Genomic DNA, 26,073 nt, shown 5'->3' on the forward strand with positions numbered 1-26,073 from the left:
TATTTTATTGCACATTTCATGTCACAAGCATCAAAAAGGGAGTATCAGTAGTAAGTAACAAGAGGAACCCAGGACCCCTCTCAATAGAACGTGGGACGGGTGTTACATTTACATCATTATTTTCTAACCTTGAGTATAATTTCCATCCAGAAGAGTGAGCAGATTTTCAACCCTCTTGGTGCTGAATTCTCCGCTGTCCACTTCATCTCTCAGCATACTCACTGCACTCTGCACACAACTTCTCACCAGATCTGTAGTATCAAATACATCTTCCAAAACCTGAAATTATCACAAAATAATTGTGAATTATTATTTCCAAAACCTGAAATTATCACAAAATAATTGTGAATTATTATTAATAGCAATGATTAACACACACAACATTTAAACCACTGCTTACTGCTATCACTGCATTCTCAGAAGAGTAACTGTCAAGTGCATAGCTGGACTGGCCATCGGGCATACCGGGCATTTGCCCGGTGGGCCGACTGTGATTTTTCGTTTTTATGGGCCGATGGTTTTTTTTGTTTGTTTTTTTTGGGTAACGGTATAAACAGTGAAAGGTGGTGGTGTAAAATAACTCAGTTTTTGGTGGTGGCTATGGCGGAGCTGCCACAGAGGCCCCGCAGGTGGATGAGGAAAGGGAGGCAGGAGGAGGAGAGACCTGAGGCGGCCGCCAGTCCAGTGTCAGGTGAACTGAACTTCAGATAAGAAATTATGACCTGCAGTCTATCTGGGTCAGATATAAACCATGTTTAGGTGTAGTTTATTTTTCGTTGTGCTGACTTTTTACAGTCAGTTACAATAGTTTCGTACTGCATGCTAGCTAGCATGACAGAGTTTCTATACTGCTGGGTGGGTGCTATGATGTTACTGATAGTGAACTTTATTTTATTCATAAGGTTAGTTAGTAGAGTTGCCAACCATCCCGTAAAAACGGAATCGTCCCATATTCAAAGAAAATATTATGTGTTTTGTATTGAGCTGAAAAGGAACACAGTTTGTCCCGGACTTCAGCTAGAATGGAAAAAGACACAAAGCTGGAGTTATTCTGTCTTTACGCTGCAGAGCTGCCTCTTCTTCTCTCATTCTCCCCCCTCTCTCTCCTGTTGCTACTTCAATCATGAAACTGATCAATGATCAGCTGATCGGATTTTCTCTCTTGTTTGTTTATCGCCCACTTTACGCCAGAAAGAGGAAACCAGCGGATGTCGCGCTAAACAACAGCAGCACATTTAAGCTTGATCAGCTGTTGTTAGAATTTATTTAATACTAATTTCTAGTATCAGCTGATGTTTGCTGGAGCCATAGCTGTAAAAGCTGCTGGTCATGATATCGGTTTGGATATTTGGTGAGAGGGAAACATGAAGATGAAACCAGGAGATGTCCTTACTGAATCATCAGAGCTAAACAAGTGATGGAGAAACAGGTTTACCTTTTAGGTGACATAAATGAGCTGAAGGGAAGTTATGAACTGTTTCTGAGAGACAAATAACAGCAGGATCCTTTTCTGTGTAGCTGACAGCTGGTAACTGTGCAGGTCTAGCAAAGTTTTGCCAGGGGGCCAGGTAGGGCATTAACAGGGAAAGGGGGGCACAAAGAAAGACTTTTCTTTCTTATTCTCATTTAAAATGTCTAGCTTTTGATAAATAATTATCTGAATCTTACAAAGTTTTTATCTGACGTAAAATGTATAGAAATCATACATATACCAACAAGACAGTGTACATCACTGTCACAACAGCGTCTGTTTTCATTTAAAGGCTTTATCGCTTTTCCTGTAATACCTGGTGGGCCGGTCTCTAGTCAAAATGCCCGGGCCGATTTTTTTTCGCAGTCCAGCTCTGGTCAAGTGGGTGGGATATATTAGTCAACCAGTGAGACTGTCTTACATAACTCAGAATCAAAGATTTTCGGACAGATGCAGCCGTTTGAATTCAAAGAAACATTTAAATTCAAAGACTTGGTGGAGTTTAAAACAGCGCAAATAATGTATAAAGTAAGAAATAAATTGCTTCCAAAAGAAATCTGTAAATTGTTCATAGAAAGAGAAGGTGGGTATAACTTAAGAGGGAAATGGAATTTAAAAATACAAAGTGCTAGAACAACTTTAAGAACTATGTCTCTCTCAATTGCAGGAGTTAAATTATGGAACAGTCTAACAGAAGAAATAAAAGAAAGTAAAAACGTAAGCCAGTTTAAAGTAAAATATAAAAACAAATTTTAAATAAGTATAAGAATGAAGAAAACAGGGGTTAACCCAGGACGGTAATGTTGCTGGTAATGGTATTGTGGTTCTTGGTTGTTGTTTTTTTTTTTTGGTTTGTTTGTTTTTCCATAACTTATGAATATGCAAATATACACATTCTGTATTTTTCATATAAAAGAAACTATACTGTGGTGGGGCTTGCTAATTTCTTTTTTTTTGATTTATGTATGTTTTGTTTTGTTTTGCTGTACTTTTGTTTCATATGTTGTTTGTTTAATTTAAGACTAAAAGAAAATTAAAAGAATGAGAGGTAAAACTTGAGGGGGTAGGGACAAATAAGTAATTACTTCTGCCTACTCCTTTTCAAACAAATAATGAAATGATATTTGGAAATGATTGTGAAGGCACATGTTTGAAATAAAAATGAACTGAACTGAACTGAACTGAACTAAATTAAAAAAAAAAAATCAATTTTTTTTCTATATTGATATCATTGCAATATTTTAAATATCATCACTGGATATTGGATTTGATTTCATTTTATCTATCTCAGCACTGACAAATATGTTTAGTAGTTACACTGAATAAGCCTGGTACCACTGATGAAAAGCATTGTAAAAGGAGACAATAAATGTAAAAGAGGGAAAGTGGTAATAAATGTTAAACCTACTCAGAGATGAATAAACTGTACTTTGGTATTGTGGAAATACCGATATTCTATCAAGGTTTAAATGTGGTAAATAACACTTACAGTGGATTCAGCTATTTGTGGTACACCGGTGTAATCTTCTGTCTCCATGGCTTGGAAAAAAAGAATTATTATTATTATTATTATTATTATTATTATTATTATTATTATTATTATTATTATTTGTAGTAGTAGTATTAGTATACAAAATATTCCACAGGAAAAAAAAAATGGTGATTTACCCTCAGGTGGATCTTCAAAAAGATCACTGATGCGTTGGTTTTTCAAAGAAAGAACATCTGCAACAAACTCTTTTGATCTTCTGAGATCATCGATGTGAACAGATCTCCAAGGACCTGAAAAGGTATGAATAAGAAAGACAGTTAACTGTTGTCCTCTGTGAACACTCAGTTTTTTGATGTGTTACATAACACATTAAACATGAAACATGTTTATTAAAATATATATTAACATTAAAACATCACAAATTTGCTGACATGAAATAAAACCTTTGCTTTGTGTGTGTGTGTGTGTGTGTGTGGGTGTGTGGCAGGACTAACCGCCTTGAAAACCAACATAGGTGGTCCCACCCTCCATTCGAGGTAGCTTGATGACAAAGTACACAAACGTCTTCATGTCATCAGTAGTGTCATACTTGTTTATTTCATTGAAGCACGAATATCTTTGAAATTCAAACAAGAAAGTAAAAGAGAAAATTAGAAATTTTCCACTAATGTTAGCAAATTATATAAAAGTCATTATGGGATGATCTTCCTGCTCACTTGGCTGAAGAAAGAATATTCCTTCTGTGGGAGCCTTCATCATACTCCGCTTGGATAATGAGCACTTTGTCTGCAAGTGTTGAGCCCAGAAATTCCCTAGTATTGAGACATATAGTAAAACATATATTTGAATAAACACAACAATAACTAAGTGGTATGTGGTTCCATACATCTACTCACTATAATAGACACCATTAATTTTAATTGATTATAATAAGAAAGATCACAAGATATAAAAGCACAAGGGTGTAAAAAAAAGACAGGTGATCAGTTTAATTAAAATGAACACCAGCAGATGATTTATTTATTTATATTATGAATGCATACCTGATTTTCTTGAGGAAAGAGTACTCAGTATCAAACTGCTGGAGTGATAGCAGCTGTACAGCATCCAGCTTTATCTGGTTCTGCAGCTGTTGAGTGTCTGTTGCAGTGAGCAGCCTGGAAAAGGTTGTAACCTTGAGAATAGAAAAGAACGAAGAATGACAAAATGACAAAAAAAGACAAGCCACATTTTGTGTATGTTCATGTCTCCTTCATGTGTCATTATATGTAATTAATAAAGCATTCCACTAACTATTTGGTATTGTTTATACACAGTATCAGGTTTTCCTCACATTTAGTTAGCCACGTGAAATTTTAACCGTCTTTTAACAAAACCAAATAAGAATTATACTGAAGCCTTAAAAAAAATCTTAACTAGTGCTTCTACTTTCCATGATAATATGAGAGAATGAAAAAGCAAACTTGACAAAACCCTTAGTAGAAATAGTGTGAGAAATTAAGAGTATATTAAGTAAAAACTAGTTGTAATATAAAGAACATATTTTTCTTTAAAAAACTTACTCTCAGTGCAAATAAAGAGTCCTGACATCAACCTGACGTCAACACCCATCTATGCCAATAATGACACTTAATATTCCTTCTTTTGAACTAAAAATTATAGCAGTTTCAACAGGCCTAGAATTCAAGACAGATTATCAATACTTGGTTTAAACAAATTACAAAGTTATTCGGTTGCTGTGTAATATTTGAAAGCAAACAAAAGAAATTACCTCAGTGAATAAGAAGCGTGACTGTTCAGGCTGCTGAGTGTGATATACAATGTAGTCTCCCAGTGAACTGTGCATTGCTTCTTTAACAAACTCTTGCATTAAATGCTCTCGTTCCTCATCAGGCAGTTTGGATTTTTCCAAACGAATCACTGAGTCCAGAGTGGCACAGTTGAGCAGAATGTCTTTGGCTTTGTTCAGAGTGACCTGAGCATTAGTCTCAGTACTCTCACGCTCTGTTACTTGCATGACCATAGAGGAACAAGTGTCTGAGTGGTAGCCGATGAACACATCACTTGGATCATACTTCTTTTCTGAGGAGTAACTACTTAAGGAGACAAAATCATTAACCCATTCCTCCAGTTGTCTGGCAATAACCTTCTGTTCCTCTGTGAGGACAGTGTTGATGTCAAGGTAGTGTTTCTCCAATCTGTTAATGAGTGGTATTGGAAACTGCTCATAAACCACTTCCTTTTCTTCAATGACGATGAGCTTGAAGTTTTCGTGAACTCTGCATTTCACACGATGTGTTCCTAATCCAAGATCAACATAATTTTGACCTCCGAGCGTCACATAGTACTGATTTAAAGCGTCATACAGACTTTCATACAGATTTTGAAGGTTGAGAAGCACAACTGTCTGTCCTGTCTCCATGCACACTTTGACACGGTTTATGTTCCTGCAAATCTGTGTGTATTCCTGATCCTTTGGGAAACTCGACCCAAAGATTATCTCTGGGTGGATTTGATGAGAGCAGAATATCTGTTGGAGAATCTGAAGAGCAGCAAAGTTTTTTGTGAGTACTAAAAGGTAACGACTTTCCTCCCTTTTGGAAGCTGGACAGATGCTTTGCTCAACCATATCAATAGTTGTGATATTAGTATTGGAAAAGTCAGTTCCGACTTCTCTGCTGAATATGTCAATTACATTAACATCATCTTTTCCGCTAAAGTTTCGCAGGACTGCTCCGGTGATCTGATCTGCAGTAGGACGCTTATTAGACGTTTTGGTAATTGAAAATAACATTTTTATCAGACTGTAGAAGTCTCGCAGACCAAAAAATCCTTTGCCTTTCTTGCATACTGTCATATATGCTTTTGCAAATGGCTCAAAGAGACGATTAATCTTTTCAAGAACATGTTGATCAGAGGAGCAGATTCCACTGGCACTTTTGATGAGCTCTTGCTTATTTAAATCTCCACGGGACACAAAAATTCCACGATTCATCTTGGCAGGGTCCAGTGCCCAGTTGGAAATTCCAATGAACCCAACCCTTTTATGAGGTTTTGGCTCATCATCAACACAGCCCTCTTCCAGTAATGGGTGCAGTGCTTTCAGTGGCATTTTCGGGGAATCCTCAGCCAATCCAATCTCATCAAGAACAACTACTGAGATATATTCATCCAGGTTTTTGCTTTCTTGAAAGCGAGCACATTGCTTGAATGTGTTGATGATTCCTTCAGGAGTTGAATGAGGGCTACACTGGAAAGACACCAGATGTATTTGCTTCAGCTTTTTGTAGAGGTCAGAATGTGATGTAGGACCTTGCATTGCATCTGCAACTAGAGTTTTAGATAGTGATTTGGAGCTTCCTGGTTTCCCAACAATAAACAGGGGGATTCTCAGCTCAATGCAGACCACCATCATGAAGAAGTTTTCTTTTAAAGCCTCATTTCTGGCTATTGTCTTACCCATTGGTACACCATTGAGCAGGAGGTCCTGCATGAGTTGAATTTCCTGCATTATTCTCTGTGGTTTATACTCATCAGGAAGAATTTGGCTGACAGTTTTCAGATATTTGTTTTTGCTCTCCAAACAGGACTGATAGCACACTCCAGTAGCCATCAAGAGTGACCAGATTACTCTGTTACTAGCAGGTGGTTCGTTTTGTTTTCTCTGTGATTGCTGCTGTAAAAAGGCTTTTAGAGCTTCAGCAAACATTGGGTGATTTTTGTGGAACCACAGAAATACTTGCATGCAACGTTCAACATCTCTCAGACTGACAAAGCTGCATTCATCTTTCCTCGCCCTCATGAACTTTTGCGATGACGATAGCACTTTAATTATTGTTGGGATATAGTTTTTGTCAATTACGCTGGCCTTCACCTGTCTTTGTACTATTTGTTCAATGTACATTTGCTCTGTTGTGTCATTGAGTTGTCCAAAATCCCAAACAAGAGGTATCATGCTGGGTGGTAACACATGAACACGATACACAAGCTGGCGGAGAGGGATGGAGCCAAGTCTGTCTTCAGTCTCCTCAGCCCGAACCCGGTAGCCCAGTCCTGAAGCTTCCAGGCGCTCGATCATCTGGTCTGTATGTTTTCTGTAAGGGTTGCAGGCTGCAATTATCTGTAAGCCTGTATTAGAGCCAAGCTCTTGTCCCCGCACTGAATTATCACAAAGGACCTCCTTGATGCTACTGATGGCTTCTGTAGTGTTTGCCTCATCAAAGAAAAGAACTGAGTCAAGATCATGATTCTCTTTATTGGTCCTTGCAACAGTTTCAGCTTCCTTCACTTTCTCATAAATCATTTCTGACGTAGTTCCTCCATGAACCTTGACCAGTTTCATGTTTTCTGCTGGTGCTCCACATCTTCTTAGTTCACACATAAATTTTATGAGCCTTGTTTTACCGCATCCTGTCTCCCCCATTATGATGACAGGAATGCCACACCTGAATCTCATATGAATTGCCATCATTTTGAGGATATTGTCGGTGGTCAGTTCATATGTTACATCGGGATCTGTTGGCCACTTGATGCCAAGCACACTGCACAAATGCTCAATCTTGTCAGCTCTAGGAAGCTGATCAAAGTCTGCATTGAAAGGAACTCTCTGAAGTTTTAAGCCATTGTACAGCTGTCGAGTCATGATGTTTTTCTTTATCACTTCTTCTGTCAAAGGATTTACTGCATCAAACCCTTCCTGCCCATTGGGCCTAAGGTGAAATCCAATGAATGTCATGGACATGTGGTCGTCATTAAAAAAGATGTATGGATGTGGCTCTGATTCCCACCTTTTTCTAATGAGGAATGGAGCTAAGTCTTTTTCTTTTAGTCCACTGATGTCAACGTGTTGCCTCCCTGGGCTCTGGTCAGTGATGCATAGTGATGGTGTTGCAAAGTCTTTGGACATCAAGATCATGAACTCAACCACAAAGTTTTTGAACCCACAAAGAGTGTCTCCAACCAACTCAACTTTGCAGAAATCCGAATTCTCACAGTCTTTCAACTGAAGATTAAGAAACCACACAAAGTTACGCAGCTCTGCCCATGATGGATCTATTATACCACAATTGATTAAGAGTATCTGAAGACACTTTGCATGAGTCCCTTCAATGCCTCGGTAAGTGAAGTTGTCAAGACTGTCATTGTTGTGAAAACGTGTGAGGTACTGGTATGGTCTTTGATAAGCTTCACTCCTGAAACATTCATCATCCATGAGGGGGTCATCACAGTCCATGTTTGGATTTTGTTCTTTCTGCATTTCCAAAGCCAAAACCTCTTTTGGTGGACGGCAAAACACCTTTGGGAAAACATCCAAGAATGCAAAGTTTTCCTTTCGTCCCTAAAAGTATATAAATATATAATTAAGTTTAGAACATTCAGGTCTATTCTCAATCTTAATATCATCTTCTCCTACAAGCTGCAAATCGCAAGTTCAGCAATTATCTGTATATAAACTGTACAAGCAGTAAAATCTCCACTCACTGATCTGGTGGCACATCTGTTCTGATCATTTGTGGTTTCTAGTAATTCAATGATATATAAGTGGTTCTGGCTGCAGTGCCACATCTGTCCATCTGAATCCATCAGGTACCGCAAAAAGAATAGCTTGAATATCAGTTCATTCAGGCCTTTTTGCACCTATAAATCACGTATGCGAAAAAAAAATCAGTGTTACTAGATAAAGCAATTTATGACTAGCTAAGGGATTCTCAAAGAATCAAAATTCACATTTAAATGAATAATCTCATAAATAATAGCACTTTCACTATGGATACTTAAAAATTACTTACCGAAGAAGTGACATCAAAGTGAAACACCTTAATATCATTTTGTTGTGGTGTGTCATACAAAAAGTGAAGAATCTTGTGGTCATCAACCTCATGTTCAGTTAGTCTGATGCACTTCTTAAATGGCATTCCTTGTGTGGCACATTTCTTTAGCTTTTCATACAGTCTTTGGACATACAGTGACTTGCCTAAAAAGGTAGAATAACAGTCTATTAACTGGTTGACAGAAATCATGTCAATAATTTTATTTTTCACACAACGCAAGATACAATTCAGTACCCTGTTTTCTATATAAATACTGGAAACTTATAATATTTATTGTAAAACTTATTTCAAAGATATTTGCACTTGCTGTCAGCATTAAAGTAACTGCTAAGCATTACTGGACATTTTAAAGTAAAATAACTGAAATCTGAAAGTTGCTGTATGCTGTGTAGACAACTATGTAGATTAAATTACAACAAACAATGCTTTAAGATGGTTTTTAAAGGAGTGTACCACTTTAACAAAATTACATGGGGTTCCCTAAAAAATATGTGATAAAGGAACTACATATTGTCTTTATCTATAGTAGATGATATTGCAAAATGCATGAATAAAATCTTGTTAAAGTCTGGATTAAAACTTTTAGAGCAAATCTATGCATAAACATAAAAAGAGATATCTTTTTTCAAGGTTTTATTGATGAGCTATCTTAACAATTATTTTACATAATGGATTGATGGAGAGAAAGTCACATTTAAAACTCACCAACTCCTGCACGACTGGAAGCAACAATACCCAGAGAATGGCCACCTTTGAACATAGCATTCTTGTAATCTGAAGTAACGATGTAATGCTGGGACAAGTACTGCTGAATCTTTTCCAGTGGCTCTTGTGGCACAAAGTCTGTTTTGTACTGACTGAAGGCAGTAGGGATATAAGTGTGCTCTCTATCAGAGCTGCAAAAGATCACTAGCCTGTAATCCTTTTTATGGGAATGCAGTTTGTGAAAACACTTTTCCATGGCACAGCTAACATCATAGGAAAGCTGGTCTGCCCACAGCATTGTGTAAATCTTCAGGCCAACGTCACCTGATGTGAGGCATCTTCTCAGGAAAAGCTCTACTTGTTCATAAGATGTTGAAGGGGTACACAAAAGCACTTCATCATAAGTTGGTAATGGCTCAAAGTCACTGGTCATGTACAAGCAGATACTTGAAGTGAGGATCTCATCATGTTGGCAGATTATGAGATTAGGTTGTTTTGACTTTAGGCCTTTTGGAAACTCCCTTCTAAGTGAATGGTCTTTTGTCTCTGAGAGTACCGGTTCATCTTCCAACTCATTCTGATTTCGGTTTTCTGTCATCAACTGCAAGAGACCTCCTAAACTCCTAATGTCTAGTAAGTCATGGAAAAATATTTCCTTGTTTTTCATGTAGCCATTCCACAACTCCTCCAACTCTATCAATCCAGGAGTCTTGTCTGCTTCATCTGCTGAGTCACTGTCATGTGCAAAATGACTAACACTGGGTGACGATGGTTCACTATGCTCATTATCCCTTTTGCCATATTGGTTATAAAACCTTCTCCATGTACCCCAGACATCTGATGTTGTGCAGTTTGCTTTGATAAAAGAAAGCATCATCAGTGCTTTGTCTTCTAGTTCTGCATTCACGTTTGTTGGAATCAGAACACTGCACAAGTAGAATATTTGTTCTGCTGTGAAGTAGTTTAAGTAGTAGTGATTAAATCTTTGTGTGTCCATGAAGTTTTGCCAGTCATCAAGAAACATCTCCATCTTCTTGGATAGAGATGTAAGCTGGTCAACTAAACATCCATTTACTTGGAAGCCACACAAGGTCTTGCAAAACCTAATTTCCATAATGATACATGGGTCACTCTGAGTTTTACAAAAAATCTTAGCTTCCCAACACCTGAAAAGTGGGTTCCCTGCAGTGTGAAGGTCTACAAATGCTTTGGCAAATCTTTGGATGTTTTCAAACACCTGAATATGAAGAAGAAATTAGATTACAGATGATGTAAAAATATAAGTTATTGTTAAAACATCAATGTAGCAAATGATAACAAAATCATACCTCAGTGAAGCGCTCCACCTCGCTCTGATTTTGTTGTTTTTTTCCAGACATAAGCATAAGTTTATTTTGCAGCTCTTTCAGGTCCTCGTAGGTATATGTCATGTTTGCATGTCCATCCTCAATTTGCAAGGTCAGTGAATTCTCTAAAGTAATCTATAAAGGGAAGAATCAAAAATTATTACTGTAGAAGTGTGTTTGTCCTTCGACCGAGAAACTATGATCCCATGCACATACACACATTAGTACAGTGAAAGGTTAACAGGAAAATCAGCTTAAAGGGGAACTGATCTAAAAAATTAATTGTTCAAATATGTTTGTTTCTTAGAATTTATATATATAATATTCAAATAAAATTACAAAGAAATTCACATAAAAGGTGACACTAACTATTACAAGAAAAAGTTTTACAATGTTTTATTATAAAACTATTTTTTATTTATTTTGAAATTAGGCAACACTGACATGTAATTCATTTGTGTACCTTTTTCTGGTTTTGTGCATTGATAAAATATATTCCCCTTTCATTGATGGATGTAGCCAGAGACAGAGATGAAAATTCAACAGATCCATGGCTTTCTCTAACAGTTGTTAACCAGTCCAGGTGGCGTGAAGTATCCCGCTGAAACAAAACAATCATCAACAAAACACACGACAAAACAATTTATGTATTTCTAGGTGGACTAAATGTTTTCATAAATGTCCAATAAAATAATTGAAGATGAGTTAACTGGAAATATGTGTTCCAGACTACGGACATGGTAAATCAAAAGAGATAACCCGAGCAAATACGGGTCTTGTTATTTCACAAGGTGACATATCACAGACTGTAGTTTTTCTTTTTATGTACTTGGTTTGTATGGCAGTGGTTTAGTAATTATTTTCCTGTATACTGACTTCCAAATAAATCCTTTTATTGAGAAGGCTTCCTTCCCAAAATAATTCCTTAGTAGACACAACTTTAAATTTCTGTAATCTACATTATTTGGATTTGCTATTTGACTGCTCCCACTCCTGATGAAGGTGAGGATAAGTAGTATTGTAGCCACTTTGGCATTCAGAATCAGAATTACTGATTCTGAATTACTCTTAGGTAATAAGAGTGTTATTGTGCCACATTAAATTATATTTGGCAAACCTGGAGCGTAGTCCAAAATGTGGTTGTTTTTCAGTTGAATATTTTAAGTTCCTTCTTCATTTTTATTCAACAGCAGTTTTATTTTATATTTTATTTGTTTGTTATTTCCAGTGGTTAATATTGAATTTATACACAACTTATAAACTTACTGCCTTAGGAACTACTTTAGTATAAAGTTTATAAAGTTCTTATAGATCCTGGTGGTCCCACTCATAAGCATTTTTTCCTTAAAGGTATTTATTGATTCAGAAGACCCTTATGAAGAAAACATCGAGGGAACAGTTTACCCTGCCGGGATAGGGTTGCGGGGCCCCGCCCTGGAGCCAGGCCCGGGAGGGTGCCCAGCGGCGTCTGGTGGCGGGCCTTAGTCCATGGGGCCCGGCCGGGCACAGCTTCGAAGAGGAGACATGGGCCCATCCTCCCGCAGGCCCACCACCCGCAGGGAGGCGCCATAGGGGTCGGGTGCATTGTGTGTTGGGCGGCAGCCAGGAGCAGAGGCCCTGGCGGACTGATCCCGGCTGCCAAGACTGGCAATAGGGACATGGAATGTCACCTCTCTGGTGCCTGGGCGCCTCCTGGGTGAGGTGTTCGGGCATGTCCCACAGGAGGAGGCCCAGGGGCAGACCCAGGACACGCTGGAGAGATTATATCTCTCGGCTGGCCTGGGAAGCATAGTGTTCCCCGGATAAGCTGGAGGAGGTGGCTGGGGAGAGGGAGGTCTGGGCTTCTCTGCTTAGGCTGCTGCCCCATGACCCGGCCTCGGATAAAGCGGATGAAGATGGATGGATGGATGGAGGTATTTATTGAACTTTAAACTTTACAATAACACCACCATAAAAAAAACAAACAAAAAAACCCCCAAAAAACCCCCAAACCAAACCAAACCAAAACAACCCGGCTCAAGGATACAAATAAATAAATAGAAAATCCAGACAATTTGATTGTGAGACACAATTAGCAATACTCATATGTAAAATAGCTGTGACATGCTTGTATTATACCAGGGACCGTGAGAAAATAGCAGAAATATCCAAGCCGGCATACGCCACAAATGGGTCTCATATTTTATGAAACTCCTTGTCTTTACTATGTAACTTGCATGTTAGGAAATCTAGTGACACATACTCCAGTACAGTCCGGTGCCACTGAGTCTTAGATGGGGCCGTGTTCCTGATCCAGTTCAAAAGGACACATTTCCTTGCATAGAAAGTTAACAGCCCATAGAGCTGCTTTCTAAATTTCCCCCTGATTTTGTCATTCGCTACTCCGAGTAGCATACACAATGGATTGCATTCAGTGTCAGTGGTGAAGATCTTATCCAGTTCACACTTTATGACAATCCAAAATTGTTGTATTTTCCGGCAGGACCATAGACAGTGCGTGAGGTTGCCCATCTCTATTTTACTTTTAGGGCACAGCGGAGAAAGGTCTGAATTGTATTAATCGCGTTGAGAAGGTGATATGTGAGCTATGTGTAAAATTTTAATTTGGATTGCCTTTACTTGATTACAGATGCTTATCACTAATCTCAATATGCAATTGCTTTTCCCAAGTCCTCTTCAAATAAGTTGTGTCCGTGACCCCAAACTCTGTTAACAGGCCATAACAAATTTTTATAAAAGTTCTGAGGTTTGGCTGATATAAGGTTTTGGCTTTTCACAGTTAGAGAGGGTTTGATTATTAAGCATTGTTGTAGCCCTTTGGGTGACCGTGGCTCAGGGGGTTGGGAAGGGCACCTGTAACCGGAAGGTCGCCGGTTCGATCCCCGGCCTCTCTGTCCTGGTCGTTGTGTCCTTGGGCAAGACACTTTACCCTACCGCCTACTGGTGTTGGCCAGAGGGGCCGATGGCGCGATATGGCAGCCTCGCTTCTGTCAGTCTGCCCCAGGGCAGCTGTGGCTACAACCGTAGCTTGCCTCCACCAGTGCGTGAATGAATAATGTCATTGTAAAGCGCTTTGGGTGCCTTGAAAAGCGCTATATAAATCCAATGCATTATTGTTATTATTATTATTATTATATGGTCCCTCGCTTGTAAATATCTAAAGAAGTCGTGCCTATGAATGTTGTATTTATCGATTAGCTGGTCAAAGGACATAAGCTTCGACCTGGCCATTAAGTCAGAAAAAGGAAAAAAAACATTCGTAGCCCAGTTCCGAAAGCCAGAGTCAGTGGTCCCGGGCAGAAAGAGAGGATAGCCAGATAAGGGAGTGAAAAGAGATGTTAAGTGAGACTTTCCTTCTAGCTTTTGAACCATTCGCCAAGCTCTAACAGTAGATAGTGCTACAGAACATCCTTAAGGCCTTGGGTTTTCCCACAAAAAGCAAATTTTTCAAAGGGAAGTTGGACAAAGAGCTCTCAATATCCAACCAGACAGGAGCAGGCTGTTGTACCCAATCGGGAGCTATACGCATATGGGTGCTCAGCTGATACTTAGCTGATACTAAATCAAGGCCCGCTTTGAGGATGGAAGACATAACATGGATATTTTAAGTTGGCCCGTTGTTCAACAACGGGCCAGCTAAAATTTCTCGGGATTCTCTATAAAACTCAGCACATAAACCATCTGGTCCCGCTACTTTACTCACAAGCATTTTAAAAAGGAATAATCTTTTTTTAAGATTGAGGAGAGAATTCCGTGTTTTTCCACAGTCCAGTTTGCAATCTGTAAATTCAGTGGACTCTTTCAAAAAGCAGCTAAAAACGTATCCTTTTAAATTGACAGTCAGGCTATAGTTTTTCACTTTTTTGGTGTCGTTTTATTCCTGGCCTAATGTTTTTTGCATTGTTGGTTTTATTTACAGAGAGATGCCTTTTGATTTTTTGAAAGGGACTCTATAAATAAATAAATGTACTTACTAAGTTCATTTATTTCACATCTAAAAAATTTACAAAGCAATAAATCATGGATATTGCATTAACTTTGTAAAGATCTACCATATTTGATCAACAAATCTTTTAATATTACAAATCTGTAATATTAAGCCCATATAGAAAAGTCTAAGGAGCTTGGAAAGAAAAGCATCCGGACTTCTTTAAGTTGCTTGAAGGTGTTTCACATCTCATCTGAGAAGCTTCTTCAGTTCTAAGGTCACTTGGCGAAGAGTCCCAGATTTAAGCCCTATGGGAGTATCCCCCCAAGAGGGACAATGAACCCCCGTTTGATCCTCAACCTAATCACACGAGCCAAGATGTGAAAATGGGTGTGGGTCACAATCAGCCAAGGTTTTGGGTGAACCCACTGTGAAACGTAGCCCCACCCTATCATGTGATTTCTTTAGGTCACAAGGCCCAGGATGTGAGTGGGCGTTAAGGCGTCTGGGAAGGGATCTCAAAACTGGATCATAGATAGCAGACAGTTGATGTCGTAAACCACCGCCTCTGTTCAAAGATGGTTGTTCACAGTGGACATAGATGGCTTCTATTAGTGCTCTTCCACACCATCTGTCTTCTCTGTCCAAAATGTGAACATTGGGATCCTAAAAAGAGTGACCTTTTTCCTTTAGGTGTAGACGGACAGCTAAGTCTTGTCCCGTGGAGGTGGCTTTTTTATATTGTGTGTTAATGAAGTGGCCGTTTGGTCTCTCCAATGTGGAGGTCTGAGCATTCCTCACTACACTGTACACAATGTACAGGGTGGGCCATTTATATGGATACACCGTAATAAAATGGGAATGGTTGGTGATATTAAAGTCCTGTTTGTGGCACATTAGTATATGTGAGGGGCAAACTCCTCAAGATGGTGGTGACCATGGTGGCCATTTTGAAGTCGGCCATCTTGGATACAACTTTTTGTTTTCAATAGGAAGAGGGCCATGTGACACATCAAACTTATTGGTAATGTCACAAGAAAAACAATGGTGTGCTTGGTTTCAACGTAACTTTATTCTTTCATGAGTTCTTTACAAGTTTCTCTTTGTTCACAGCCATTGACATGTCGAAGAGGTTAACACGTGAGGAGCGGATCGAAATTGTGTTGATATCTGGTGAGCATGAGTAACCGGGTCATTGCAGCAGATTTCAATGCAAGACACCCTATGAGACCGCCCATCTCCCATGCTACAGTTAGCAAACTGCTTGCTAAGTTTCGTGAAACTGGTTCAGTGTTGGATTTGCCAAAATGTGGGCGCAAGAAAACTGTCACTAATGAAGAAACATCAGTGGCTGTCCTAGCTTCATTCAGCAAGAGCCCACAGCGTAGCAAGAGCCCACAGCGTAGCACTCGCCACATGTCACTGGAGAGTGGCATTAGTCGAACATCCCTTCGGCGGATATTAGCTACTCACAAATGGCACCCTTACAAACTCCAGCTACTGCAGCATCTCAACGAGGATGACCCAGATCGGCGCACAGAATTTGCAGAATGGGCAAAACAAAAATTGGAACAGGACCCTCAGTTCACGCAGAAGATTTTGTTCAGTGATGAGGCAAACTTTTATGTGAATGGTGAAGTTAACAAACAAAACCACCGCTATTGGTCTGACACTAACCCACATTGGATGGATCCCTCCAAGACTGTTGGAACAACAAAAGTGATGGTTTGGTGGGTATATGGGGTACAACGATAGTGGGTCCATTCTTCATCAGTGGAAACCTCAAGGCCACTGGATATTTGAAATTGCTACATGATGATGTGTTTCCCTCTTTATGCACTGAAGCTGGCACGTTCCCTTTTTCCAGCAAGATGGTGCACCACCACATTATGGGTGCCAGGTCCGAGCGTTCCTAGATGAACAGTTTCCTGGAAAGTGGATTGGTTGTCGTGGGCCAGTTGAATGGCCCCCAAGGTCTCCCGATCTGACCCCTTTAGACTTTCATCTTTGGGGTCATCTGAAGGGAATCGTCTATGGTGTGAAGATACAAGATGTGCAGCACCTGAAACTACGGATACTGGATGCCTGTGCTGGCATTTCTCCTGCGGTGTTGCTATCAGTGTGTGAAGAGTGGGAGAAGAGGGTTGCATTGACAATCCAACACAATGGGCAGCACATTGAACACATTTTATAAGTGGTCAGAAACTTGTAAATAACTCATGAAAGAATAAAGTTACGTTGAAACCAAGCACACCATTGTTTTTCTTGTGACATTACCAATAAGTTTGATGTGTCACATGGCCCTCTTCCTTTTGAAAAAACAAAAGTTGTATCCAAGATGGCCGACTTCTAAATGGCTACCATGGTGACCACCCATCTTGAGGAGTTTGCCCCCTCACATATACTAATGTGCCACAAACAGGACTTTAATATCACCAACCATTCCCATTTTATTACGGTGTATCCATATAAATGGCCCACCCTGTACATTGTTAAGTTTGTGTTTAGGAGTTCGGTCTTTGGAATGAACCAGTTTCTGTCTGAGTGTGAGGCTGGTCTGAAGTACACTGATATGTCATGCTTGGAGAAGACTCCTGAGTTTTTCTGATAAACCGGCTACATGGAGGATGACAACATTGTTGCATTTGTCTTTCTGATCTTCCCTAGTTGGTGTCTGATCTTCTTTTCTATGCTGACTTGATGAGAGCCCAATTAGGATAACCACATGTTTTAAGAGCTTCCTTTATGTGTGTGTTCCTTCCTTTTCCCTTCATGGATTAGAGGGAACATTTTCTGCCCGGTGTTGTAGGGTCCTGATTACTCTAACTTTGTGTTCCAGAGGGTAGTGGGAGTCAAAGAGGAGGTGCTGGTCTGATGGAAACCTCAACTTCAATGTTGAGGTTTCCATTCCCTTCAATGCGCACAGCACAGTCCAGTAATGGCAAACAGTTATCCTTTGTGTCTTCCCTGGTGAGCTTTATGTTTTTATCAACAGCGTTGATGTGAGCATTAAAGGATTCTACTTCTTGGGTTTCGATTTTGACCCAGGTATCATCGGACCAGCACTTCCTCTTTGACTCCCACCACCCTCTGGAACACAAACTTGGAGTAATCAGGACCTTACAACACCGGGCATAAAATGTTCCCTCTAAGCCCTCCAACACACACAAGGCAGGGATAGCTCAGTATTTCCGCCCCATAATCGGAAGGTTGGGGGTTCGAATCCACTGAACAGCTACCCTGAGGTACCCCTGAGCAAGGTACCGTCCCTACACACTGCTCTCCGGGCGCCTGATTTGCAGCTGCCCACTGCTTTACTGAGTGAATGGGTTAAGTGCAGAGAGAATAATTTCCCCTAAGGATCAATAAAGTATACATTATCATTATTATTATTAAAGGAAGCTCTTAAAACGTGATCTTTGCTGACTCATCAAGTCAGCAAAGATGCACAGAAAAGAAGGTCAGACACCATCTAGGGAAGATCAGAAAGACAAACGCAACAATGTTGTCATCCCCTATGTAGCTGGTTTATCAGAAAAACTCAGGGGAGTCTTTTCCAAGCATGACATTCCAGTGTACTTCAGACCCAGCCACAAACTCAGAAAAAAAACCAGGTTCATCCCAAAGACAAAACTCCTAAATACAAACTTAATAATGTAGTTTATGCTGTACAGTGTAGTGAGGAATGCTCAGACCTCTACATTGGAGTGACCAAACAACCACGTCATAAACGCATGGCACAACATTGAAGAGCCACCTCTACAGGACAAGACTTGGCTTTCTGTCTACATCTAAAGGACAAAGGTCACTCTTTCAAGGATAGGGGTCCATGTCCCTCTTGAAGGACACTCCCCTAGGAGTTAAATCTGGGACTCTCCACCAGTTGACCTTAGAACTGAAGAAGCATCTTGGATTAAAGAAGTCCAGACGCTTCTCTTTCCAAGTTCCTTAGATCACGATGATCTGGATGACTGAGAACCTTCACAACCCATATACCAAATTCATCCACAGTAGTCAGACCGTTCCTTAACTAAATCCAACCTCAGACTACTGATTATATTGTTAATATAGATTAGTATCAGTAATATCTATATTAAGAAATATCTTTTAAATACCCTATGATATTTAAAGGAAGCAAGGTTTTTAATTTTTTAACAGCTTCAGTGATAAATCAGGACATATTCTTAATGTTAGTACTTCTATCCATTTATAGCAGTGATGTTAGTTATATTTCATAAAGGAAGGTCTTACCAGCTTCTTGGGTATATCTTTGTCATTATCAAGTGCCTTCCACAATTTTGCAAGTGACTCATTGAATTTCTGAAAATCAGAATCCTGCTTCAGGTCATACAACATGGACGAGAAACCAAGGACAGCGTCATGAAAGCAGGCCACTCGATCACATAGAAATTTCCACATATCACTCGATTTATTTAAATGTTCTTCAAAAATTCTGGCTTTTGAAAAGCTGAATTCTATTCCAGGCATAAAAGAACCTGTGCCCACACCTTTCATTGCAAAACTGACATTATGCCTCCTTGGTAAATCCTGAGAATAACTTTATAACACCAAAAGAATGCTTTATGTTCGTGTAGACCATTAGTAAATTTGTCCCAGAGGTATTAGTTTTTTAAAAATATCTCTATCATTGAGGAGATATCAGACCTTTTTTTTTCTGCTGTCCTATCTTGTACAGGGCCAAAAACTCCATCACCACCTTAACAGCACTTGATGTGCAGGAGTACTCAGAGAAAACCCACAGAGTCATACAGAAAAGCTTCCACTGAACAGGGAGGTTTAAACTTTGAACTTTTTACTCTGAGATGACAGTTGTAACAATTAAATAAAAAGAGTATAATGATATAAAAATATAATAGTAAAAATTAAGTTCTGAAAATGCTGGGACCTTTTCACCAACTGCAAACCGTCAGAGCATCATGAAACAAAAGCTACAGCAAAGAAGACTGCTGAGCAGCTAGAATACTATGTAAGACAAAAACTGAATAACATTCCTCTCCCAAAAGTCCAGCAGCTGGTCTTCTCAGTTCCCAGACATTTACAGACTGTTGTTAAAAGAAGACCAGATGCTGCACAATGAAACATGGCCCTTTCCCAAATTTTTGAGATGTGTTGCTGCCATCAAATAAAAAACAAGCTAATATTTTTCTTAATATTGTACACTTTCTCAGTGTAAACATTTGATATGTTTTATATCTACTGTAAACAAAATATAGGTTTCATGAGAGTTGCATTTTGTTTTTATTTAGATTTTAGAGAGCATCTGAACATTTTTGGAATTTAGTTTGTAAGCTTCTTTTTTTCTCAGTTTGCTAGCACCACCCACCTTTCACATGCTCTGGAACTTCCTGGCACATTTGTAGAAGACTTTTGACCCGCTCCTTCTCAGTATTCACAGCCTCTGCTTCTTCTTCTCTCAGTCTTAGTAATGTTTTCATGTTTTGCTCATCTTTGCAGCGACCATCATCACATAGACCATCTGGAGAAGCATAAACACTTTGATGACCAGAAATATAGATAAATAATGTAATGCTCCATAATACATAACACCCACTGCAATTTTGTTATCATTTTACTTGTACATTTCCTTCCTGCCACACACACATATCTCTTTGTATTTCTGGGTTGTGAATTAAACAGATTAGAAACCATTTATTCATAAATATGCAAATATCTTTGTTTACCTAGATTTTATCAAATAGACCATTCAAACCTCTGATGATTTTATAGAACATTGGCTGTTATTAATTTGTTCGTGGTACTGGGAGCAATAACACGCTTTACATTTTATGTGAAACTACAATGTAACTGTAGAGAGTTTATTCATGTAACATAATTTTTTTAATTGTGTTACTAAATTCAAATGTCTAGATAAATTGACATTTCATACTTTGGGATGTGTTCTAGAAGGTGAAATAATAATACTAATACAGTGTGAGCGCACTATTCCGAGCGCAGGTGGAGGTAAGTGACGAAAGTCACGGACAAGGTAAGCGACTCATGTTGTAACTGACGTCAGACGCCTGAGATTTTGGTGGAAAATTAAAGCGAATGGTAGCTTAGAATTGAACAAATTCCTTTAAGCTTCAGTATTACCAAATACATTTATCAATTGTCTTACAACTAACAACATTTGTCTAAATCATCTCCAACACCCTGGAGAACAACGGGGAGAGTTTAGAGGCTCTCCAAGATTACATCGATCAGTGCTTCCAGGATCTCGTAATGAAGAAGGCTCAGAGTGCATCTTCCCCGGCCAAATCTGAGACGCTGTCATCGAAAAGATGTCGCCCGGCAGACTCCCCCGGTACAACATCGCCAGCCGGCAAAGATTTTGCAGATATCCTAGAGTCAGTCACCCAACGATTGTCCAGTTTCGTTGCAAGGCTGTCCTTGGTGGAGATTCTACACCGGGAATTTAAATCCTTGCGAGAATCCCTGGAGTTAAGCCAGCAGCAGGTGGAAACGCTCGCTGCTGAAAATGCTGAAATTGTTACCCAGCTAAATAGAGAAAATAAAAAAATAAAAGAGACAGTTATTGATCTACAAGCTCGTGGCATGCGAGATAATCTTGTATTCTCTGGTATTCCAGAATCCGCTGCAGAAGATTCGGAGACTACGGTGAAAAGCTTCATCAAAACCCACCTGAAGCTGCCAGAGGACACTGTAAAGAACATCGCCTTTGATAGAGTGCATCGCATCTGCCCCATGCGGGCAGCGGCCGGGAGACCACGTCCTATTATGGCCAAATTTGGCCACTTCAAACAAAAGGAACAAGTGAAAAGTCGCAGCAGGGAATTAAAAGGAACGGACTTGAGCAAACGACCAGTTCCCAAAAGAGATCCTGGAACGACGCAGGGTCCTCCTCCCAATCCGACGCGGCTTCATCCAGAAGGGATCCCGCGCTGTCATCGCTGTGGACCGGCTCTACGTGGATGGACAGCTTTACCGCGACCCCGGCATCAGTCCGTGGCTGTATTAACTTCACACCAGATAAGAATCCGCTACATCCACTACATCCCCATCCACTCACACTAGCTTGCATTAACATCTGTTTAACTTACCAGTATCAAATGGCAATGTGTGATATCATAGCAGAATAAACACCGTCACTCTCCGTCAATGGTTTAATTGGAATGTTTCCGGGTTTTTTTCTTCTCGTCCCCCCCCCCTCTTTTTTATGCTGCTCACCCTTGTCCTTGGTTTCTTTTTTTATTTTCTTTCACTGCTTCAATCACCTGGTTCCAGACTCATCCACAAACAACATACTTTATTTCGACATATACGCACAGCAAGATCACGCACAGTCATGCGCTCAACGGCAGCACATTTACATCAGTCAGACAGCTCACACACACCTACAGGATACACACACTTAAGTCAAGCATACTCGTATTAGTAAATATGCAGACACATAGTCAGACTCAGGGAGCATCTCGCTGCACTTTTTTTTTCTCTCTCTCTCTCCTTCTGATGTATTCTCTCCACCTGTCTAAGCGACACACACAGCGTACACCCCTAGTTATACACAGACATCTATGGGCGCACTAAGGTTTGTTACATGGAATGTAAATGGAGCTGGCTCCAGAGAAAAGAGGTTAAAAATATTTAACCAACTCAAAAAACTACAGGCAGATGTTGTCCTTTTACAAGAGACCCACAGACCTCTTAGAGGTTTAAAAGAACTTAAAACACCTGAGTTTCCTAATGTGTTCTCAGCTTGTTATAATTCTAGACAAAGGGGAGTAGCAATTTTAATACATAAAAATATTAATTTCACAGTACTCGATACAGTTATAGATCCAGAGGGCAGATTCTTAATCATTAAACTATCTGTACTTGATAAAAGCTATGTATTGTAAGTGTATATGGTCCAAATGTTGATGATCCCTCATTCTTTCACGGTTTTTTTCAGTTCACTCTCTGAACACTTAGATGGCACACTTGTTCTTGGAGGCGACCTCAACCTTGGACTAAATGAAGAAATGGATAGGCTCAATACAGCAGGAACTCAGCGTAATTGGCAGTCCACAAATATAATCAAACAGTATATGAGCGACTTTGGTCTTTGCGATGCATGGCGCTCCCTTCACCCCAACAGTAAGGAATATACTTTTTTCTCACATGTTCATCGGTCCAACTCTCGTCTGGATTATTTTTTGGTCAGCAGCTCACTGCTGAGGGACATTTCAGACACTGAGATTCACCCTATAGCTGTCAGCGATCATGCACCTGTATCTTTAACACTAATACACAAGAATAATACTACGCCAAGTAAAAACTGGAGATTTAATACATCACTGCTTAAAGATGAAGACTTTATTAAATATTTTAAAAAAGAATGGACTCTATATTTAGACTTTAATGACACTCCCGGAACATCAGCATCTGTTCTATGGGAAGCAGGGAAACCTGTGATGAGAGGTAAAATAATTTCTTTCTCATCACATAAAAAGAAAGAAGAAAACAAAAATATTCAGGAATTAGAAAAAACCATCAAATCCCTAGAAGAAGCCTACGCGTCCCACCAAGATCAGGAAACACTGAACAAAATACGCAAAACAAAACTAGAATTAAATGAGATAATTGATAAAAAACCAAAATTCTTAGTACAAAGACTACGCTTACAAAATTATGAACATGGTAATAAATCCGGTCAATTTCTGACAAACGGCAAACCAGCTAAAAATAAATAAATAAAAAACAACTATATGTGCTGTTCAAGATTCATCTGGGAACACAATATATGACCCGAAACAAATAAACAACATTTACAGGGATTTCTATAAAACGTTGTATTCACCACAAATAAACCCATCTAAAAAGGAAATTGATCAGTTTTTGGACAACATAACTGTTCCAAAATTATTAGACACTCAAACAATGGCACTGGATTCGCCACCAAGTCCAGACGGCTTTCTTGCAGAATTCTACAAAGAATTCTGGACGATTCTAGCACCACTTTTTTACAGAACGTTGTTGGAAATCAAAGAAAAGGGCAGCCTTCCATCAAATATGAATTCTGCAAACATTAATCTCCTGCTAAAACCAGGCAAAGACCCTGTATATCCCTCAAGCTATCGTCCAATATCCCTTATAAATGTAGACCTTAAAATAATCTGCAAAGCTCTCTCAAAGAGATTAGAGAAAATAACCCCCCTCTTAATTCATCCTGACCAAACTGGTTTCATAAAAGGTAGGCACTCATCAACAAATACACGTAGATTACTTAATTTGATAGACTACTCATACAGTAAAAACATCGAAACTACAATATTTTATTTAGATGCAGAAAAAGCGTTCGACAGAGTTAACTGGAAATTTCTATTTGCAACTTTACACAAATTTGGTTTTGGAACCTCTTTCATTAACTGGTTAAAAATATTATATAATTCCCCAACAGCTTGTGTCAGAACAAATGACCAAATATCCCCCAGCTTCTGTCTCCTGAGGGGCACCAGGCAGGGATGCCCACTCTCCCCTTTACTGTTTGCAATTTTTATTGAACCACTAGCAGCAGCAATTAGACAGAATACAGTAATTAAGGGCAGAAAATGCAAGAACGTGGAACATAAAATCAGTCTCTATGCGGATGATGTCTTACTCTCTCTCCAAAACTCACAAACCAATCTCTCTGGGGTAATTGCATTGATAAACTCTTTTTCAAGAATATCAGATTACTCAATTAACTGGTCAAAATTTACAGTCCTTCCGATTAATTGCTCCTTCCATAATTCTTCCTCTACACCACTGCAATCTGGAAATATAAAATATTTAGGTATTAATGTTTCTCCCAAGCTTACAGATCTAACTAAATTAAACCATATCCCACTTTTAAAGACAGTAGAAGGAGATCTGGCTAGATGTAAATGTCTACCCATATCACTCATGGGAAGGGTTGCCGCTATAAAAATGATGGTCTTACCAAAAATAAATTATTTATTCTCAATGATCCCAACTAAACCACCACAAGATTGGTTCAGATCTCTAGATTCATATACCGGTATGTCCAAATTCCTTTGGAAAGATAAACCCCCACGTATAAGCTTAAAAACACTACAAAAGACCAAGGATAAAGGAGGATTAGAACTACCTAACTTTCAGCACTACTTCTTAGCCAACAGGCTTCAATTTATCTCAGGATGGCTAAAACATACCTTCTTAGACGAACCTTGGCTAGATGTAGAACAAGCACTTTGCAATAATCTAGAGATTTCAGATCTACCATTTATCAGCTCAAACATCCAACGACATGAATGCTTCAAAAGCGTCGATATCAGCTCTTCTCTGACAACATGGGGGAGTTTCTAAAATTGACTGAGTCTTCATTAATCCCATGCAAACGTACACCTATCTGGAACAACCCTGACATATTACAAAACAATAATATGATAAACTTTCCAGATCGGAGTGGTAAAGTAATCAAATACTTAGAACATATATTAGAAGGAACAGAATTTATTCCATTTGACAGACTAGTTGCACAATATGGGATCAACAAGAAAAGATTTTTAGAATATCAACAAATTAAATCCATAGTAAAAAAGAAATTTAAACCCGGTCAAGTTGAACTACAAACACCACCAAGTGTGGTACAATTTCTTACTCTTAAAACCCCAAAATTACTTTCCAAAATATACAGAATGCTTTCTAAAACAGATGAATCAATATCACTTCCTATTGCAAAATGGGAAGTGGATTTATCAGTTAACTTCTGGTCTCAGATATGCTTAAAAACCTTTCATTTAATTAGAAATCCCAGTCTTCAATTAATTCAATACAAAATACTACATAGAGTACACTATACAGGTCATCGGATGTTCAAGATGGGCTTTACGTCTACCAACAATTTTTTACATTAGTCTTGATACAGCCTCTGCCACCACATCAGATCAATTGCTCTGGGCTCCTTTGGTCAGCTCCATCACCTACTGGGGGTAGGGGGGTCATAGTTTGGTCCCACCTTTGCTGTTGTGATTGGTGTGGGGGTAGGGACAGGCTTGGGGCGTCGGGGGATATCCCAGAAGCGTCTTCCTTGGAGGGCTCAACCCGGGGTTGCGGTCATGGCCTATTAAGGGCTCTGTTGGCTCTTAGGTGATAGTTTCCTCGTGGCTGCGTGCAGCGGGGCTAGGGGAGGGTCTGTGCTGACGGATGTGGGTTACTGACCTGGTAGCCTGGCTGCCCCCGGGTGGATCTGGGGCGGGCGGGGAGTTCTCTGGGTGCTCCGTCTCCGGGCTGGGGCCCTGGCTGAGCCTTGGGGGCTTGGGTCCTAATTGGTGTGT

At 39.5% G+C, this 26,073-nt stretch overlaps 1 protein-coding gene across 1 annotated transcript in view; it reads right to left on the reverse strand.

The window, feature by feature from the left end:
* LOC116313947 (E3 ubiquitin-protein ligase rnf213-alpha-like) overlaps positions 1-19,678 on the reverse strand; it is a 51,577-nt gene extending 31,899 nt beyond the window's left edge. Inside the window, exons 1-13 of the mRNA XM_039598865.1 lie at positions 19,025-19,678; positions 11,309-11,446; positions 10,828-10,980; positions 9,500-10,736; positions 8,753-8,937; positions 8,445-8,600; positions 4,735-8,301; positions 4,007-4,137; positions 3,680-3,775; positions 3,458-3,579; positions 3,140-3,253; positions 2,961-3,010; positions 129-279 (exon numbers count right to left, since the gene is read on the reverse strand). Of these exons, the coding sequence (XP_039454799.1) occupies positions 129-279; positions 2,961-3,010; positions 3,140-3,253; positions 3,458-3,579; positions 3,680-3,775; positions 4,007-4,137; positions 4,735-8,301; positions 8,445-8,600; positions 8,753-8,937; positions 9,500-10,736; positions 10,828-10,980; positions 11,309-11,446; positions 19,025-19,288 (6,364 nt within the window). The 5' untranslated portion in view covers positions 19,289-19,678. The remainder of the gene's footprint in view (positions 1-128; positions 280-2,960; positions 3,011-3,139; positions 3,254-3,457; positions 3,580-3,679; positions 3,776-4,006; positions 4,138-4,734; positions 8,302-8,444; positions 8,601-8,752; positions 8,938-9,499; positions 10,737-10,827; positions 10,981-11,308; positions 11,447-19,024) is intronic.
* Positions 19,679-26,073: the final 6,395 nt, after the last annotated feature.

Source organism: Oreochromis aureus, linkage group 15, assembly GCF_013358895.1.
Source record: "Oreochromis aureus strain Israel breed Guangdong linkage group 15, ZZ_aureus, whole genome shotgun sequence".
Lineage (NCBI taxonomy): Eukaryota > Metazoa > Chordata > Actinopteri > Cichliformes > Cichlidae > Oreochromis > Oreochromis aureus.